Below are 20,789 nucleotides of genomic sequence, written 5' to 3' on the forward strand. Positions count from 1 at the left end.
TATTATAAAAACAAAGTAAAAATATAAGAGATTATTGTATTCCTTACTGCCAATTTACTGTAGGTATTGGCCACTTGTAAAGGAGAGCATAAGTAGAAACATCTACAGGTAAGAACAATACACATTGAATGTGTAGAAGAAGAAATGATCTGGAAAACAGTGCAGTTCTGATACTTAGCAGGCATAATATAAAAATAATAAAACCCAATTAATTTCTTAATTCAAATGAAAGGCAACAGATGTGTTCAGATCTTAGTGTAGTAATCAAGGCTATCCTATCCTGCTAAATAGGATATAAAGCAGCAGCTGCTCGTTACAAACACATTTACTTGTGCAGAAGTGAGAAATGAGCATGGAAAAGTAACAGAGGATCTCAGTTGCTCTGGGAGGTGTTGATACTGATATTTAACATCTTGAAACACTGCAGGCTTCCCAGCTGCACAGAGAAAATCAGTAGGTGACAATGGTGACCTGATACGCCACCCAAGCCGGAATGGCCACTGAGGGAAGGAACCAGTGGTTTTGGTTCCTTCCAAAAGGAAGGTAATAGGCTTTGGTAGTTGTGTCAGAATGCTTTAATGGAATAAAAGAAAAATAACTTCTAAGAAACATTAGAGGCTTGTCACGGTGCCATTATCAGCCAGCCCTGTGAAAGCGCTTGGATATTTGCTTTGGATCTTGTATGATTTGATGATTTAAAAGAAAATCAACATAGTCTACATCAAATCTTAAAACTGATTAGCTGCGAAAATCAAAAAAGAGTTATAACTGGGAGAAGAAACATATAATGAAGCATTTATGGGGTCCTTCAAAGATAGGTTGATCAGCATCTGTGGCTCAGGAAACCTGTAAGATGATGTGCTGAGGATGGGATGGTTGGAAGAAAACAGCCTGACAGCTTAATAAAGGGAGCTGACTGCAGCAACTTTGATTTTAATGTATTCAGGAGGAAAATCAGATTTAGAAACTGCATCCCTGCTCCTTGAAAGTATTTTGATTCCCGGCTTTCAATGATTTCAGTGGGAGAGAGTCATTTGGATGACTTTGAGGATCTGGGCCAGAGATGTGAGGCAACCTCTACCATATAGGAAACACTACCCTGGGAAGGAGCAATGCTGAATAGGAGCAGCAAATTGTGGCAAACAGGTAATGCTACAGCATGGCACTTCCCCATCTAGTTCAAATACAATTGCACAGCATAAAATTTCATGGAGCATCATCAAGGAGTGGGAAAATACTGCCTCTTGTAATGGTCTCGGTTTTGCCATGTACACCAGCAGCGCCCAGTTCTAGGGTCAGAGTTTCTCAAAAAGCCCTGGCAAAATTCATGTGGGCAGGCAGCATTTCTAAATTCACCATTATTGGAGCATGTTTTGATGAGGCTCCTAAATGTCTCGTAGTCTCACCCACTTCTCTTTTTTTCTTGACTTGGCTAGTCAATATATGTTGTTCTTAAAATCTTTACGTGTTACTGTGTGGGAGATTACTCCAGCTTTTTCTGTAACTTCTGGGGAAAATTACTTTTTTCCTCCCTAGAGGATTCCTATTGTGTGTGGAGCAGTGCTCTGGCCTCACTCTGTAACTCAGAGCCGCATGGCAAGGCAGCCTGCGTGCCACCCATCTGGGGTAAGAGGGGAGCCCAACACAGCACATGGGTTGGGTGCTAAGTTGCTAATGCTTAGATGTCCATAGGTTTTGAGGGTGTTGTGAAGTGGTTGGTTCCAGTTCTGCTGCTGTGGGTGAAAGTGTGGCAGATGTGGCATGAGCCATCTCTGGAGTTGGGAATCCCAGAATAATAACTTCAGTTGCATGGCACAAGCCTCCAAGCTGCAGCAGGCGCCTGCAGAGAAGGGCCTGGGCTGCCTGACATTGCAATGAATCGGGTTTCTCATAGGTGGGATTTGCCATGGGGTTGGTGAGAAGTGTGGAGTTGTGCTGATGTTTTTTCCTGTTTGTAACATCCAGCCACTAGGAACGTGTAGATAAAGGACTTGCTAAGATGTGAAGTTGAAAAACAGAAATAATAAAAACCTTAGAAGAGATCCACAAAGAGGCAGCGGGTTCGAATTCTTGAGAGGTTCTCTCCCCGCTTCAGAATTGCTGTGAGATGAGTCATGGCTGTTCCCCAAGTCTGCTCATGCTGCGTATCAAGGGATGGCTGGGGACAGGCACACCCCCGAGGGCCAGGAAACACTGCGTGCACACTGGTGGGACCTACTCGATGGGAAATGGGAAACTTGTGTAAAAGATTTCATATCTTCACTGAGAACTCTTAAACACTTCCAGAGTAGTAAATAGTAATGCACAGGGTTTCCTTTCCATTGATAGTAAAGGACAGTTAAGCAGAAAAGAGAAGAAAGTGCAAGTTTCTCTGCTTGTGCAGTCTTTCCAGATACCTCTGCATTGCACTGCCCTGTGCCAGTTGGTATAGCTGTGGGCTTAAACTCACTGGATGGGCTTTCAAGCCTGGAAAGAAGTAGATGCTTAATAGAATGTATGGAGGAAGCCCTTCTCTCCTAGTTCTCCTCTCCTTGCCTCCTTTCATTGTATGCAGATCAAGCCCGTTTCTGGCCCTTGCAGGTCCCTGAAGACAAGCGCTGGACTTCTTGAAATAAGTGGCAGTCTCCTTCAGCCGCTCCTCGAGGTGTTGCTCCGGGCTGCCCCCGTCGGTGCGGAGCCCCCCGGTGCCAGGTAAAGCAGCGGGGCTGCCCTGCGCCGCTCGCTCCGCTGTGGGGAGCTGCTCTGCGGCCACGGCACCCTGCGGGGCCGGGGCAGAGGCAGGGGCTGGGGCTGGGGCTGGGGCTGGGGCTGGGGCCGGGCTCGTCCCCGCCGCCTCTCCCGCCCGGCGCCGCCCGCGCCGCCCTCCAGGGGGAGTCGGTGCTGCCGGCTCCTCGCCGCCGGGGCTGCCGCGTCCTGCGGCGGAGGGCGCCGCAGGGCGGGAGCGGGAGCGGGGCCGGGGCAGCGCCCGGCGGGCCGGCAGCGCCGCACGCCTCTCGGGCGCGGCCGGAGCGGCGCGGAGTGGAGCGGCGCCCCGGGGCAGGTGAGTGATGCCGGCACCGCCGCGGCGAGGGGGGCGGGTGCCGGTGAGCGAGCTGCCGGGGCGCAGCGGGACCACGCGGATGGGGCTGCCTGCGGGTCGCGCCCCGCTGCCCCCCCCCCCCCCGGTCCGCGCGGTGCGGGTGGCCCCAGCACGAGCATCCCGAGCACGGCGGGCAGCGGTCCCGGGACTGGCGGCGGGCGGCTCAACTTCTCTCGCGTCCCCCGCCGTGTCCCCGGCCCCGCTCCTGCCTCCGCCGCGACTTTTAAAAGTGGCCGCCGCTGCCCGCTCGGTGCTGCCGAATCCCCCCCCAGGACGGCGGCGAGGTTTCCTTGACACCACTTTCCCCTGCCCGGCTCTGGTGGGTTTTGCACCGTGGAGCCGGTGCAGCCAACTGTCAGTCCCTCGACACACCCCCACGCTCCGGGATGTTTCCTCCTCGGATCTTCTTCAGATATCAGTGCTGGACTTTGCCCCCCTGCGCCCTGCCCTCCTTCTGCCCCTTCAGCTGATATTTGTGCTTGTGCTTTATCATAAAGTAGTGATTCTGCAGGAGCACCCTGCATCCTATAAACTTCTCCATCGTGTTTAGCGAAGGAGATCATGCACTTTGCAATCACGCTAAGGGAAAAAGGGCAGGGACTGAATAAATGGCATTAAACCTGCACGCACACTTATCCCTTCCTTGTCCCCATCCCACTTCATCTGTGTCAGGCGACTGAAACAGTTTTTAGCGGTGTCTTTCTGCCACCCTTGGGAGCTCTCTAAGCCTGGGGACCCAGCAGGTGTGTTAGTGGAGCTGCCACACACAGAGGGGCCTCATATCTCTGTACTGGGGGCGAGAAGGCAGATGACGAGGAGCAGGGTGCAGGGTGTTGGTTGTCTCCAGAGCTGTTGGGAGGATGTGTGAGGTGGCTTTCTGCCATGACAGGCAGCACTCAGGGTGTCCTGCCCTCACCAAGGTGCAGGAGCCCATCCTGGAGCAGTGCATTAGGCAGCAGGTATGTTCTGCTGTGTTTGGTACGTTCTGTGTTCAGCTGGTGTGTTCTGGGCTGCTATGTGGTACCTTCACAGGGAATGCTCCTGGGAGGAGAATCTTCTGCATGTTTGTTTGTGTGGTCTAAATGTCGCCCAGAAGTTTCTTTAATGCTCTTTTACGCCCTGGTGCAGTATGAGCTTGGGGTGGGTTTTGAGTGAAGAGGTATTGCAGACTTTGCTAGAGCTTGAAAGTGATAAAGATGGTCAAGCATCCTCTTCAAAACTGCCTTGGGCAGAGGGCCCAGGGCCCACTAAAGAGACTCTGTTAACTTAGGGTTAACTTAAAGAGCAACATGACTCACATAGTAAACAGCAGTTAATAGAATTGCCCTAACTACTTAAAATTATTTTCCCAAGCAGATGGCCAGCTATTAGATAAAGCATTGGATGTATTTATTTTCAGGTTTCTTATGAGGCTCATGAGTCTCAGACCTGTGTAACTCAAGAACTGTAGCAACTGATGAATTCATTCTTCCGCAGGGGAGAAAGGAAGCACGGCCAGGTCCTGCGCTTAGAGACACCCCAGAACACACTACCCAAGTGAAATACAAAGGGTATAGTGTGAACACTATCGAGTGAACAATGGGGATGTGAGAAATATTTCAATTTAATTAGATCTGTGGAAGAAATACCTTATTTCGAATTGCAATTAAAAGGTCAATACAAATGCAATCATATGTCACAAAAATACTATGGAAATGATATCCCATCTAATGTGGCAAATGGATTTAATCCGGAATTAACCAGGAAAGCTACGAGCCATCGAATTTGTAGAGAAAACACATGGGTACAAACTGTAAACACGTGTGTGTGTGCATAAAATAAAAATGACCTGTTCCTGGGTGTGAAAAACTAAAAAAGGCAAGCAGGTCCATTTTAATGCCACTCATGCGTAAGGCTGGAATTCACACACACAGGTAATCTGTCTCACTTGCATGTGTATTTTTATACATAAAACCCAGAATCAGCATCAGCCTGTGCCAGGTCGGGAGATGTCAGCACGGTGATGGTGATGTTTGTCCTTCTGTCAGTTGGTGCAAAAGGCACTAGAGATCTGAGCTGAGAAGCCTCCTGCAAGGTCTCCTCTGTTTGCATTTCTGTTTTTGCTGATATTTTAATAGGATGTTTCCATAAGGGCTGCTGGCATTATTGAGTTTGGATGTAATCAACTTTTGAAAGCTATTCATCTTTTCTGTTTAATCTTCATTGATAGATTTTATGTACAGCCGTGTGGTTAAGCCCTCTTAAGGACTACTGGGAAAAGCTCAGTACAGCAGGAGTTTTGGAGGGACTGTTCTGAATTTTCACCCTTCCTTTCAGTTGTGTTTCTCTGAAGGGTCCTGGAAGGCTGGCTGGGTCCATCCCCTTTTGTCTTGAGGCTGGCAGCTTTTCCCTCTGGTGTGGAGGGAAACCTCTCCCCCTTTACCACTTCTCTTCTGCCTGGGTGACTGATGGCTGTACAATTTCTCATCTGTACAGGATGCTTAAGGCTTCACAGATTTTCCACCAAGGCACTTATTTTCACTATGCTTCAGCTCTTCGCTTTGGTTTGACATTTCCACCCACGTTTTACACGTGAGATGGGACGAGGCATAATGTGGTGAAGCTTTCTCTAAGAGTTCTGTGCATCTGTGAGCGAGGTGTTTTCCATCCAAAGGCTGATATCGGCATTATCAGCATCTCTGTTGGTGTCCTGCAAAGCTTGTCCTTGTCTTCGGCTTGAACAGATTTCAGCTCTTGTTCATTCTCTCCATCTGATCTGGATGGTGAATAACTGCCCAGGTCATTCTTTATTGTGTGCTTTCCATCTGAAAATGGAGGTGGGATATTAAAGCTTTCTTCTTTGTTGAACTCGAAATTAAAAACCAAGAGATCCTGAACTTTGTGTCAATGAATCAGGGAGGACTCTCACGAGTCAGTGGAGACTTACTCCCTTTCACCAGGGTCTGGTACTTATGGCCAGAAGTCTTGGTTGCCTCATGGATCATGTGCAGGTTTGGATCAGCATGGATCAGTACACCTCAACGGCCTTGATGAAGCTACTTCACCACAACAGCACCAGTTCCTCACGTCTCTGCCCATTTTAAAAAGGCAAAGAAAGTTACCTACTTAGTGAGATGCTCATCTAGCTGAATGTTGAGGGTTGGTCTGTTACGGGGAAAGAACTGACAGCATCCTGCTTTGGGAGGGCAAAAGGATCTCAGCAGATTACACAGAGGTGGTTCAACCTCTGAAGGCTTCAGTGGCCTCTACAGAGTTGGGAGGTGCCTCCCCCCTCCCAATGGCTGCATCTGTGTCAGGAATAATTATTGGTTGTATTACACTTTTTGTTCCTCTTTAAGTAAATCTCTGTTGATCAGAATGGACAGATGGCACATACCACTCTCAGTTACAGAAAATATCCTCAGGAGGTACTTTGAGGTCATCTGCCCAAAGGCAAATTCAGCTATGCTTTTGCCATTCCTTACATCTATTTCTTGACCCTGCTCTGAAAGACCTACAGTGGAGACTCCTTACTTTCCTGATGTGCAGGGAACATCCTGATGTCCAACTTAAACTTCCTTTGATGTAAGTCACGCCTCATCCTGAACACAGTGGGCAACCCACAGAGAGAGTCTCAGCAGAGTATTTAGAAGTGCTTTAGCAAACGGAATTATTTGGTAACTCTGGGTGTATGAAGGTATGATCTCTGTCTTCAATCTGTGTTCTGTAAGGGGTAAATCACACAAAACATGGCTACCCTGTGCCTGGTGTGGCTGGAGATAAGCAGTAGCATGGGAGGGATGGGGTAGATAGGCTAGGCTACAGCTCCTTGTGATGATGCAACAGCAAAGTTAGAATCAAGTCATTTGGATAAACACACAGCAATGAGGTCAGGAAAAGAGCTGAAGAGCCACTAAGTGCTTAGGAGAATTCAGAGAGAAGCCAAATGCAACAAATGGCTTCTGTAAAGCTTGCATTTCAGGGCAATCACTGCTGTCAGGTGAAAGTGTTAACAGTGCTGCTGTGTGTGTTTCGAGTGCAAGCGTTGTCCCTTCCTGTTCAGGATGCCTGGGGCTTGATATGGGTGCTATAAACAGACCTCTAGTGCCATGTGAGACGTCCCAGTGGGGCTGGCAGAGAATAGGATAGGACCTGAGGGAGATGCATGCCTTTCTAAAGTGACAGCAGAGGCTCAGGTGATAGCTTAGAGCACTTTAGACCTCACTATTCACTTACATGTAAGCAACTAACACAAACCTTATCAGTATATTTTATTACTTGTTCTGGAGAAAGCATTTCATCATCTAGATGAAAGCTTTTCATCCCTGGGCATGTTGGTTGGTTATTGAAACGAAAAATTACCAGGTAGCATAAAATACAATGTACAATATATGCAAATGCCATTGTCGAAGATACACCAGAGCAATACAAGAGCCTCTTTGCCCATGAATTAGCAATAAATTTAATGCCAGGAGGGCCATGCTTGAAATTTTTTGTATGTTTTGGGGCTCTTGATGGTGGGTTTTGTTGGTTGGTTGGTTTTTCAAATTGAATTCTTTTAGAAAGTTACATAATTCAAACCCAAATAAAATAAGTTATTTGTTACAATTGCAAATGCAGCGGTGGAAGGCATGGTTTGAAAAGAAATGACAGCTCCAAGACAAATTGTATTTATCTTAGATGATAAGTCAGGGGTTGTGTGCAGTAGGTTTATCACTATCTGACAGGTGAAAGAGAAAGATAAAGTCCAGGTGTTACACAGGGAGGTGGAAAGACCTGAAACAGGAATAAAGAATACTTTACACAACATTTTTAGGGAACATTTGCAAACAATGCATCTGAGACAATGGAGAAGTTAGCGGGGAGTGAAACTTCTTGCAAGGGATGATCTGAGCCAGGGACAGGGGGAGGGAAACGCATACAGAGGATGAGGGAATCTTCCTGTCCTTCTTTGCTATGAGAGGAAAGGGGGGTTTTCCTGAAGCTTTGGAGACGTGACGAATGACATGCTGGGCTCCTGTCTCTCTGTTGATTAGCATTTGTGATTGCACTCAAATCCAGGCTGGAAGGCACTCAGGCATTCTCAGGAGGCCTCTAGTACTTGCAGATTGGGACTGTTTTATCTGCCGGCTAGCAGAGATACAGCATTCTGTCTCCCTGTCCCCTGCCTCTGTCCCAGGTGACGCTCACAGGCACAGTTGTGGCTCCTTGTTCAGCAGCTCTTCAAGGAGGGCATGAGAGGGATCGTTCACTGGTGGAGCCATTGGAAGCTGAGCTGAAGCTGAGCCAGCATCAGCTGGGGGTCACGTCTGCGTATGTCCCTGGGCAGAGCCCCTGGTGCGTTTTGAGTGAGTAATACTGTTGAACAGAGGGAAGTGCAATTTAGTCTCATTCTGGTCTTTTAATGCGTCCCTTTGGGAGTGGTGAGGTCTGCACTATTTTCCCTATTAGAAGTTTCTTTCCTCATTTAGTATTCAGACCTCAGAGTCTCTCCCATTTTTCTCCTGGTTTTGCTTCTTTGGAGCTATTTCGGTTTTAGACTGTTGTGTTCTCCTCTCACTTCTTGTCTTCCCCCGTTTTTTTTTTCTTACTGGGGGAGCATAACTGTTTCTGCTCCCTTTGCATGTGCTGTAATGTTGGCCTGTTACCTACATCCCCGTTCTTGCACTGGGAAAGTCCTCTACAAACTGACCTATCATTTTGGTTATTGAGGTTTCCCATAATAGGATTATCAGATTCTGGTATGAATCAATTGTTGAGGTTGAGGAATTAAGGGAAGTAGACTATTATACATAATATTCTGTGGTGATAACAACTTTGATATCAGTATAATATCCATATACCTGGGCGCAGACTGGGATTTTCCATAGGAAATATTTCCCAGGATAAAAGACACTCAAGAGCTATGTGGGGTTTTAATACAATCTTCAGAAGAGAGGCACATGATTGAAATCGATTTGAATAATTACAGTTTCCACATACGTCTGATCCACAGATCAGTGCCCAGGTTCAATGGGACAATGGAAAATAACATCAGACTGACTTGGGCTGGCACCAGCACCATTACAGTTCCTGGAGCATGTGTGGGGAAGCACATTGGCTTTAAAAAAGTTTCTTAAATGTTCTGCAGACCTGGATTTTTGGCCAAAAAAGCAAGTGACCTGTGCTAATGGCTGCCAGTCAGGGATTCCTTAAAATACCCTGATTCCAAACAGTGCTTTTCCTCCCAGAATAAAGGCATCTGTAGCTGGACCTGTTAGAACTGTTTTGTCAAACACCTAAAAAACATCAGTCTTGTTTTATGTCATCCTTTGCATTGCTAAATGCTGAGCCGGACTCTGCTTGACCATTGTGATTCATTTAGGGCTATAACATGGGTAGACACAGAGGATTGTGGTGGATTTGTAGTTACGTGATTCTTTTTCTCTGGTACATGTGTACGGTGTAAGCTCTTGCAGGATACAGAAAGCTAAGAAGCTGTATTTGTGGGCTGAAGTGCGGAATTCACTGATGGTTTTTATTGTCTTTCCTACCTGTTCCTGAAAGGAAATCTTCCTCCATGGAGCCACAGTACAGCCTAGTTATATGATTACAGCAGGCAAGAGATGAACACAATTCACCCGGGAGAAACCATCCTCAAGTCTTGGGCATGTCTGTTGTGGGCACCTCCCTGGGATCCACCTTTGAGTACAACTCCCATGGTTGGACTCAAATGCCACAGTCCCTAAAGAATTTGCCTTGGGAGTCTTTGGTTTATCCTTGTTCAGCCAGGTGTGAGGGTCTTGATTGTCATGGATCTGAGGAGTGATTGCAGGGTTTCTTTGCAGCTGGAGCTTTTTATGCTCTCCTACTGCGCAGAAACTGTGAAATATTTTAAGTTTTCATAGGAGACAAGGGCTGCTTCCCAAGTGTGGTAGAGGTGTGTCTACTGTAGCAGGGTACTTGCAGTTGCTCTTCTTGCCTTTCTAGACAAGCACTCTAACTCATAAACAGCTAGCAAGTCCAGTAAAACCATTTCTAAAATGATTTATTAATGGCTACTCCAGTGCAGTGGTCTGATGCAGGAGGAGAGAAACGGATGACTAGAAATGATATTTCGCCAGCAGGTGCATGTTTTCTCCACCCCAGAACATCAGTGTCTCTGGCCTGAGCAGCAAGAGGAGGAAGTGGGCAGAGGTAGCAGACTGTTACTTGTAATTGAATGTGCTTTTACCACAGGACAAGGACTAAGGAAATGAAGAAAGGATTTTGGTAGAGTCCGCAGAGCACCAGCTAAACACTGAGACCTCGGTATCAGTAAGCAGTGACACCGGAGAGTTCTAAATATATCGGATTATAACCAAATACTTGGGGGAAAAAAGTCTGTCATTTTGAGTACCTCTAAGAAAGGTTTGCTCTGACGTGCCTGACTGTAACAGTGAAAATGCAAGTCACTTTGCAAGAGCAGCAGAAGTATGGTGCAAGTCAGAGATAGCAAAGACAAGAGGGAGGGACAAAGTAAGGGCGTGTGGCCTCATCGGAGCGTATCCTCCTTATCCACAGAGGGTGGCAGAGTCCTAAAAATGTCTTGAATAGCTTTGAGACCGAGACAGAAACGCTAACGGGGGATGATGAGGTGTGCCACAGAGCAAACAGGCATTAGCAGCTTAGGGTAAGTACCTTAAAAAATGGAAGAAGGAAAGTTGCTGGAAACAAGCCAAGAGGGCAGGAAATTTGTTACTGTGGCTTTTGCCTGCTTTTGGGATGAACACCACCAGCACTGTCACTCTGTCTAGATGCCTTTTCACTAGCAGCTGATTGACAAGCCGAGGTGAAATGAGTTGGGTAATAAACTGGTACACGGGCTGCGATGCAGGGGGCCAGCACACACCCTGGGGCATGGGAACAGATAGGGTTTCTTGTGTAGCCAAAACTCAGCAGGTATTGCAAGGTCCAGGGAGCATGTGGTCAATCTCTGTGACTGAGCCAGCAGTGAAGAGCCCATGTAGAGCAAACAGCAAGCAGTGAGCAGTGTGCAGTGGCAGAGGATTGGGGAGCTTTTGGGGATGTTTGGCTGTGAGGCAGGCTCTGTGCTGTTGCTGTGTCACTGCTTAAACTAAGATAAGAGAAGGGAGCAGGGAGAAGTTGGGGAGGAAGGATGTGATGAGCTGGGTTAGCAGCCCTATGGAGGCTTGAGTGCTTTTCATCCTGTGGGTGGATATGAGTCAAACCACTTTGGTGGTAATGGGAGCTTCATGGTGAGTCCTCAGTAATAACCCTTCCTCAGAGGGGTCAGCTGTGGATGAGCTAATGGAGTGAGACAGCTTTGCTTTGGCTTGGAGACAGGTAGAATTTACTCATCTCTGTTCAAGTTGCACAGTACCTTCATCAGGATAGGGAAGGACCAGCTTCCAAGGGGAATAATCGTAAGTTACATGTAGAGAGTTGGAAGGAGTTACGTTCCTTCTGTTGTAGAAGATACGATGTTGGCTGAGCTGGTACAACAGCACTCCTTGCTCTGGAGTAGATTGGAGTGGGTTTTATTTCACAGGCACAGCTTCCACAAATACTGCTTGCAACCTGTAAAAGGAAGGGGCTTGGAGGAGTGGAAGCAACGATCGCAAGGCCTGGTAGAGAGCAAGCCTGTAGCTGGAGAAGGGAAACAGAGTTTGGGAACAACTGGATAAAAATGCAGGGAAACAAACAGATGTACCCAATTCTCAACTGCCTGTCTGGCAACTTCATGTAGAAAAGAGAAGTGAAGTCACATCTGGAGAGAAGTCTGCTCCATTATTTTACAATACACCAGAATGGATGCATTAGCAATATGATAAATATTTTCAGAGCAGATTCCTCCCTTGCCTGTATTCCTCAGTGGGTCACCTCTTCTTGGTATCTTGTTTCCTCATTTCTCTTATTTTGCTCTTGAAGGAAATGTTCTTTATGTAGAACACAGCTGGCTTTAGCAGGGCTGTGGGGAGGCAGAATTGGCTTTTAAGTTCTTCACTCACACAGGAAGGGAAAACTGGCTCCTCAGAGACATTGTGGATGATCTTGGCAGTAGTAACTTGTTTCTGGCCATGGTACATGGTTTTAATTATGCATTTTACACGTCTATCTTATGAAAGCTTATTCAAATGCTCTGTTTTCTATTTTTGGAAATGCCACTGTAGGTAAATCATCATCATCATCAATCCTGGATACAAATGGTTTCATCAAAAATCCAACATGTTTCTGTGCCTTTTGGAAGTATATCAAGAAGCCTGCTGCCCAGTGAGACTTTAGTGAGCACAGGGGAACCTTTTCCCTTTTGTTTGTTTGTTTGATCTGGCTTATTTAACTGCTGGTCATTCAGCCTTACTTAGTTTTGCCCTCCCTGGCTTTCTGGGACCATTAGAACGGGAATAATTACTGTGAGGGGTTTTTTCTTGCTTTGAAACATTTATAACATTCGCTTAGGAAAAAGAAATGATGAAACGCGCTCTGCTCTAGTCTTCTCTTCCACTACTGCAATAAAAATTAATCCACTTCTGGCATTTGGAGGGCAGGAAGGCAACACTGAGATATTGGTTTTGAATTGGATATTCCTATTAGCCAGCCCATCTGTGTTATGACCTTTGCTTGTTGTCCAGTGAGGTTTCACTTTTGGGGTATTTTTGTTTTGCAGTTTTTATATGGGGTATAAACAGGAGAAGAGAGACACGGGACAGGCTTGAAGGGTATGGTTTTATTATGCTGTTCTTGCTGTCGCTGTTGCAGCAGTATGGGTGTATCGAGTAATCCCCTAGTTAATAAGGACTTCAGATCAGATAATGTTTTGGATAAAGTCTGAAACAATCCTTTGGAAGGGTCAGACTGCCATGTGGAGCCCACAGGTAGTTGTGCAGGACATTGTGGTATCTCTAACTCCAGGGAATGCTGAAGGAAACTGCAAGTGCTCTAGGTACATGAAAACCAAGAGCATGGTGTGCTGATAATTTTGCATGCTTTGTTTCACTTGTATCCTTTGTTAACAAAGAGCAGTCTAGAGGGAAATAGTCTATTAATATTTAATTTTCTCCTATTACTGTAAGCAGATGACCTAAAAGAGCATTTAGCGAGCAGCCAATAGTAAAGCAAATAGGGGGACCAGAAGTACATCTTACTTAGACGGGTGATGCCTCCTCCCTCCTCTCTTTCCTGCCCCACCCAGCCACATCTCTTCACCCCTGGGTAGGAGGCAGGAGTGAGGATGCTTTCTGACACTTCCAAGTACACTGGCTTTGTGTGAGCAGTCAGGGACACGGGGAAGCCAAACTATGTACAGTATTCATAAAATACCAAACTTTAGAAATGAAACCATTGAGCAATGCAGAAAACGGCTACTGCAGCCTTCCAGCTGTTTTCGTTGTGTTTTACAGCTCGAGTTGTTTTGCAAATCTGTGCTGCCTGTGAGCACATTGGCTTATTTATTGTGACTTGATCCCCCAAAGGGGGAGAGACAAGATTTCTTAGAGTCTTTGATTTTAAAGATAGGGATTTCAAAGAGAGGATGAAAACTGACAAGCATCTCCGCCTCCAGGCTTTGGAAAGTAGGAAACAAATGATTTAGCAGCACCAACTTTTCTGCTTATGGCCATGTGTAAATTCAAGGGTTTTCCCTGAGGGAGTTAGGTAATCCGTTTGTGGCTTGTACCTGGAAAGGGTCATGTTGTCAAAAGGAGATACTAGATTGTGATCTGTGGAATGAGCCTTGATGAAGATTCCCCAATGGACTCGTGAGCTGCCTGCTGCACCTGTCCTGAAGCAGCCACAGAGAAAACAGCCCTCTCTGGGTTACAGGGAAGCTGCAGCCCATCACCTATGTGCTCCTTGACTGCGTTGGGTGCCCTGAAGGCTGCTGGTCCCCTGGAGATTTTGCTCATGTCTGAGAGTAGCTGTCAGACTGAAGTGTCACAGGCATTGTCACAATATCAGCCTGGCACACGGAGCAGAGTGTGCAAGAGTGTGGGCGTCCAAACTAGGGTGCCTGAACTCAGACTGAAGAGGCCGAGAACAGGAAATGAACTTGTTTGAGGTGAGTAATTTCCACCAAGCAGTGGCCAAGGGCTTACCTCGATGCTTTTGGTGCTCAGGAGAGAGAAAAGGCAACACATCAGTCCAAAGCCAACTGGAGATGGCCAAACAAAAGCTTGCTTAGACTCCAGCGGTGAAGTGCTTCATGTGAACGTGCTGTTCAGATGCTTTACTGAATTTTCAATGAGAGTTTTTCATTGGGGCTGAAATATGAGAGAGAACAGAATGTTCCAAGTCACTAAAAACGAACGCAGCAACAGCTTTACAGGTTTGTGAGTGGCTAAAAAGGTTTATTTAATAATGGGAGAAAGGCTGAACATAGCCCAGGGTATCAAGAAGGAATTAAGCCAATTAGCAACATAAAACATGGGCTTAAGGAGAAATATTAATTGTAACTGTCCAGCAGGTTGTGTAATGCAGGTTATTTTTCTTAAGTTTCAAGAAGCTTGCAATATTGATCCCTCGAGGGCCTGAGATGTTAAATATACACTCCCCCAGTGAGTAAAGCAGATTGTTAATTACTTTTGTCTTTTCAGACCTCGTTGCAGAGCCTTTGGGTCTTGCATGAAGTAGATGAATCTGATAATACATTTTGTATTGCCTCTGGATATATGTCTTCTTCTCTAGGTGGTCTGTATTTCATTTCTGTCCCTGTGCATCAGATTCTTAGCCATATAAGCAGAATGTCTGAGCCTGTGCCTTTTCTAAAGCAAGTTGCAAATAATTCTACAGTTAGAGTTGTTACCATGTTTTGTGAAAGCTGTAACAGGCTGACATTGCAAGAGATGAATGAGATGAGATGGGTGAGTTCAGGTTGATTATGGGAACCTCCTGGGTTGTGGCACCTTCTGTAGGTAGCAGGTGAGGCCTCTGATGTGCTGGGGTTCTGTGGCTAATAATTACTTGTTCTAATGCCGGTGGTTACTGCAGCAGCACTGGCGCTGAAGCAGGCACAAGCTGTTGTTGTGTTGTGGCTGGGACACCTGCTCAGCTCCAGTCATTTCTCTTCTGAGATGTGCTGGCTCTGCAGAACTCTTGTTTTCCAGCCCATCTGAGAGCAGGGCGTGGAAGGACATGTTGTCCTCTTCTGGACATCGCATCTCACAGATTGCTTCAAGAATAAACGGCTAGGGCTTGATTTGAAGAATCAGGCCACTGTTTGTGAAGGCAAGGGGGGCAACAGAGGGAAGGGACAAAGCAAATTCAGAGGCAAATTCAAATTTAACATCAGGCCATGAAACAAACAGTTGAAGTGTAAGGTTAAAAGCTCTGCTGAGTTAGAAAACAGTATGTGACGTGGTCATTGAACTTCAGATTGCAGCGTTGCGCTTCAGCAGGATGCACGCAGAGCTTTAGGCAGTTCCAGCTTTGTGCTGAACAATTAGTGTGTGGTGGATCTCCACAGCATAGGTTTGTTACTTCCCTCCACGTCCTGTTGGAAAATGGGTTTGAGTTGAGCCACTGAAAGAGTCAGGTTAAACAAAATGCATCTGGGATCAATATGGATTCATAATCCTACCAAAGGAAGCCCTGAAATGGGTAAGAGTATCCCAGTAATTTCACTGAGGTGTATGTGGTATGAATATGAGGTGCAAGAGCAACATAGCAGGACTTCAAGTAAATCCTCTTAGCATCAGGATTAAAGTGACCAGGTCTTAGGTCCTTTCGAGAAGTGGTTTGTTCAGTTCTTTTGACTTCATCTCAGTAGCTTGTGGAGGTGTTTGTGGTGGGTTTACTTTACACAGCAGTGGGTTTGGCCCCAGTATGTCACAGTAATTTGTTAATTTTAATTAAGCTTGTTCTGACACTGGAGTTTGGTCATGAGCTTGACCTGCATGGAAACGTGAGCATGTTGGGAAGCGGAGGAGTGTCCACTCCCTGCTCCACTGCGGAGCAGTGTCTGCTGGACATTACCCTGTTGCTGTCTCTGCTGCCATGATGCCAAGGGACATGGGACACCTTCCGTTGTTTGTTGGGGTTTTGTTCTCCTAACAGCTTTTTCCTGTCTTTTTCTTCCCCTTTTTTTGTGCACACACATGCACAAAACATTGTTTATTTTTCATCTTGCCCTTTCCTTTTTCTCTCCCTCCAGCTTTTTTCTTTATTTCTATCTTACATTAATTCTAATCCCCTTCCCTGGAAATCAGGCGCTTGGGGAGTTTTTCACTATCTCTGCCTTGAAACAAACCTATTGGGATTTATAATGGACATTTTCATGCTTGCAGAGTAGGAGCGTATCACTGACACCCCTGAAATTCAGGAAAGTATAAGTAATCTTTAGGAGATCAGTGGAAAACCGGAGGTTTTGCTACAGGAAGATAGGCAATAGAGAGGGTTGGTTGGTTTGGGGGTTTTGGGGTTGGGTTTTTTTTTTCTTTGGGAAGGATTAAACAGACGATCTTTATCCTCTTACTAGCCAGATCACAACTCTTCTGTCGATTTCTTCTACACAAACCAAACAAGGGACATAAACAAGATTGCTGAAGGTGGAGGAAAGGCTAAGGTTTTGAAGCACACCCAAACCGCCAAGAATTTTCCTTTCAAATGCAGCATTAGCAATAGAGCTCTAAATCAATGAAAGGTCTAAAATTAGGTTATATTCCTGAGATCAGATGTGAATCACAAGTTAATCATATTTTCTTTTATTATCACTCTCTTTACCCTTTTATTTTCTCCTGACAAATTAGGTTTCTGACTCAAAACCAGAGTGAACTGTGAAGGCATGAAACCCTGCTGGGTTAGACCACACCAGATCACCTGTGGTTGGGGTCCTGAAAACCTTTTGGTTTGGAGGTTCATGTTGCATCTGAAACTGAGCTTGAGTGATTTATGGGTTAGTGCTGTATCCTTCTCTCTCCCAGCTCTCTGACGTTTCAAGTAGCTGTGGGTTTTTAAATTAATGAGAAAATATTACTGCTAAAGCTTTCTAAATAAGGTTTAGAACCCACTCAGGAAGTGACAGGGTAGGACAGCATATAATTATCTCTTGATTGTGGCACAAAGCTGAGGGAACTGTATTCTCCATCGCTATACTTTTAGCTGAAACTGGTGAAATGCATCTGTATCTGAAAGCAGAGGGATGAGGTGACCTGCAAGATAAGTGTGTAAGATGTTCAAGCATGTAGGTAATGTCTATCTGTTCCTATGAAATGGCAGCTCTAGAGACTGTGTTTTCTTGAAGCAGCAACAGCTTTAATCCCAGATTTGTGTGTATGGTGCTGCAGGAACATGAATGTATACTTGAGAGATGATGTTGGCATTGTGCCTATGCGTGTTTCTGGGAGAAGTGTGTCTTGGTGGGTGTGCTTCTGGCTGGTTGTAGGTGCTGACTTGAATCTGTGGATGCAACAAACACTATGGACAATGCAGGTATAATGAATAAAGGTTTCCTCATAGAATAAAGATTTATTTGAACAAAAACGATGGCATTGCAGGAGGGGAACCCGCAGAGACCCTTGCAGAGAGCGTGCGTGCTCAGCAGAAAAGTCCTCAGAGGAGTCACCATCTGACATACCTCGAACTATTCTCCCTGGTGCTGATCACATTCCAGTGTCCTTCCTGCACTTGGAGGAGAGATTGGGTATGGCAACAGAATGGTGACCACACATGCCAGTAACATAGCCCCCTTACGAATGAAGGTTTGTGTCACCACAGAGCAGTGTGCTTTTAGGGCAGAGCACGTGAGGGTGGGCAGCACGTGATGGCTCAGGTCTTTGTGTTGGATCAGAGGAGGCAGGTGTGCGTGAGAAGGCTCCTCCACCTTTCCTTCATACAGCCACAGCACTTGCCAAGGCATCATTAGTGGGGCTCTCATGTTTCAGGGCAGACTCTTGAGCAGCTGCTCAAGTGCCAGCTCACTTGGTAGCCTCGAAAACAAAACGTCCCTTGTTTCTCATCAGCACTGTGAATGACTTACTGCCTTCCTGAACCTTGGGTTTGGCCCTGCAGCTTTCAGGAGAGACAAGAATGTGAGATTTTTGCCAATGATGTATTCTTCTAGGTCTGTTTTATATCCGTTATCAATTTAATGTGCCACTTTAATGAGATTTTGCTTTTTCCATCTCCTCCATAGAGCTGATTACTTAGCGTGTGTGGTTGCTCTTTGTGTTTTTTTTCTTTTTTAAAGGAAACTACAAGTGAAGAAGTTGAATGTTTCCTTCAGCTGAAGAGAATATTTCCCAGGTCCCAGTGGGAAAAGGTGAAAAAGGGAGCCAGAGGATGTTGCTAGTAGGTATGTTCATGACAGGAAGCCATGACTAGCAGTGTGATTGTCAACAGGAAACAAAAAGCCATAGCTGATGGGATGCTGCCATACAATACACTTTCTGTGTCTTGTTGCCTGCTGGACTGTGTGGCCTGGGAACCAGCGTATGTCTACGTGAGATATTCTCCTCTCCATTCATCTGCTGGAGTTTGAATTGTTCTGCATCTGGCTAATCCACTTTGCTGGAGCTGGCAAACCCTGGGATTTTTTCTTGACACCTGCTACTGTAAAGAACTTCAAAAGCTATGGGGAGAAAAGGGATGTGTGAGCAACCTTCACTAGCTGGCAGCTGAGCGCTCTTCAGACCCGAAGGCACCTTTGAGGTATCTCTGCTGTTCAGTGCTCTGCAGATATGAACGCTGAGCTTTTCTGGCACGTTCTCACATTGGCCTGGTCGTTCTCACCATGCTAGTACATGGGAAAGAAGACTTCCTCTCAGACATAGCTTATATCATCCTGGAACTGATCATTGCAGTGTTGGCCATCCTGGGGAACATCCTGGTCTGCTGGGCAGTCTATTTGAATAGCAACTTGCAGAACGTCACCAACTATTTTGTGGTGTCCCTGGCTGCTGCTGACATTGCCGTGGGTGTGCTGGCAATCCCCTTTGCCATCACGATCAGCACTGGCTTCTGTGCCTTCTTCTATGGCTGCCTTTTCATTGCCTGCTTCGTCCTGGTCTTGACACAGAGTTCAATCTTCAGCCTCCTTGCTATTGCCATTGACAGAATCATTGCGATTCGCATTCCCCTCAGGTAAGCACGGTTTGGGCTGGTGGGGCTGGGGTGGTGAAGGATGAACACAGTAATAACAAATGTGGAGATGAACAGGGAAGGAAAAGTTAAATGAGGATCAGCACATTTTCTCTTGTACTTTGAAAGAAAAACCCCACTTTTCTAGGTCTTGAAGGCTGCCTTGGTTGTTGGATTTTCTGGTTGCTTCTTTTTCCAGTTCTTCTCTGCTCTCATATGGTGTATGCTCATGGCATTGCATGGCACTGCCTAGGAGTTGCCATTCCCAATTTAAACAGGATCGTGCAGTAACCTCAGCCTGTGCTCTGAGCTGCAGCCAACAGCACCAGAAGGATCCCTGTGGGAAAGCGGAGCTAAAGCAGTGCATGGTGGGGGCAGAAAGGGGGTGAGGGCAACTCTTCTCCTTCCCCATGGGGAGAGCGGGACTCTGCCTGCAGCCATAGCAGCAGGTTGTGGAGAGTGTGGATGGGGTTTTGTTAAATGTGAAGGGAGGAGAAGCAGCAGGTGATGAAGAAATGGATCTTAGGAGGATTTGAAATAGCTTAAGCACTGCCTCTGGAAACAAGCGTTGTTAGGTCAAGGCAGAGGCTTGTCCCTAACCAGACCTGCAGATGGTTATTCTGTGGTGTCTACTCTGGCATTTAAAGGAAGAAAAGCACATTCCAGTATTAGAGCTTGGAAACTGAATATGACTAGCTGCTGCTTTGTGTGCAGCCAGGGACAAGGGGAAGTTTTGCCACACGCACAGGGGCTGATACTCAGTTCAGTGTTCCAGAAGCACATTGCTGTGATGGGATATATCTGACTGTGGGTGTGAAGTAGCATTTAATTTTGTGGGCTGGGTTTGAATGCTGTGTGACAGTGCTTCCAAGTCATTCAGTAAGCTTGAAAGATGCAGAGGAAGCCCCGGGAGAGGCTGGTGTAGGCACAGTGTAGGAGTCTCCTTCCTTCCTGTTTTGCCCTTAGGAGGATGCAGCCCACTGTCAAGGATGGATAGACATGCTTCCTATCCTTAACAACAAACGTGGCTGCAAAAATGGAACCGGTTTCTGATTATTGTGCTCTCAAGTTTGAGTTTTTGGATATCCTCACTCCTGTTGAGTTTAATTCACTTGTGCTGACCTCTGCAATTTAGTTTTGTCTCTTGTGAATACTTTGGTCACCCAGCACTTATGTCAATTAACACAAACCCTCCATTCCAAACCAGAAAGCACTCTTTTCCCTAAAGCTGCAGAAATTACCTTTCCATGTGGATCAGTGCAGTGTAGCCTTTCCTGAAGTGTGGCCTTAGCAAGCTTGGGCTGCTGGAATATTACCATGAATTGTCAGGTTCCAAACCTGGAGCTGTACCTGTCACAGCCTCTGTCTTTGCTGTAGTTGTCAGGAATGACCATTCCATTGCAGAGAAAACTATTGATATTAGTTACCTATAAATCAAACTATCTCTGCTTTTCTATGGTTTCAGTTTATAAACAAAACTATTGATCAACGGTACAAATAACCGTATAACCGTATGTAGAGTAGCTCTTGGGAGCTTGCCTCTGAAATGGTTTTGAGAAGGGCTGATGTCTTTAATACCTCTCCCATGAGCTAACCCCGAGGGCTTTTGCGGACAGTTTAAGCGCTCTTATTGCTAGAGGATGACTTACCAGGAAAAGGATTTTAAACTCTGGATTTCTGC

At 46.1% G+C, this 20,789-nt stretch overlaps 1 protein-coding gene across 3 annotated transcripts in view; it reads left to right on the plus strand.

The window, feature by feature from the left end:
• Positions 1-2,591: 2,591 nt before the first annotated feature.
• ADORA2A (adenosine A2a receptor) overlaps positions 2,592-20,789 on the plus strand; it is a 29,935-nt gene continuing 11,737 nt past the window's right edge. The window contains exons 1-2 of one of the 3 annotated variants that reach the window (XM_065692644.1): positions 2,592-2,691; positions 18,219-19,111. In XM_065692644.1, the coding sequence (XP_065548716.1) occupies positions 18,762-19,111 (350 nt within the window). In that variant the 5' untranslated portion in view covers positions 2,592-2,691; positions 18,219-18,761. Of the gene's footprint in view, positions 2,692-2,947; positions 3,041-8,219; positions 8,407-18,218; positions 19,112-20,789 lie in introns of those variants that run through there. The other 2 variants (XM_065692643.1, XM_065692645.1) reach the window with 2 other exon arrangements.

This window comes from Lathamus discolor, chromosome 12 (assembly GCF_037157495.1).
Source record: "Lathamus discolor isolate bLatDis1 chromosome 12, bLatDis1.hap1, whole genome shotgun sequence".
Classification (NCBI taxonomy): Eukaryota; Metazoa; Chordata; class Aves; order Psittaciformes; family Psittacidae; genus Lathamus; species Lathamus discolor.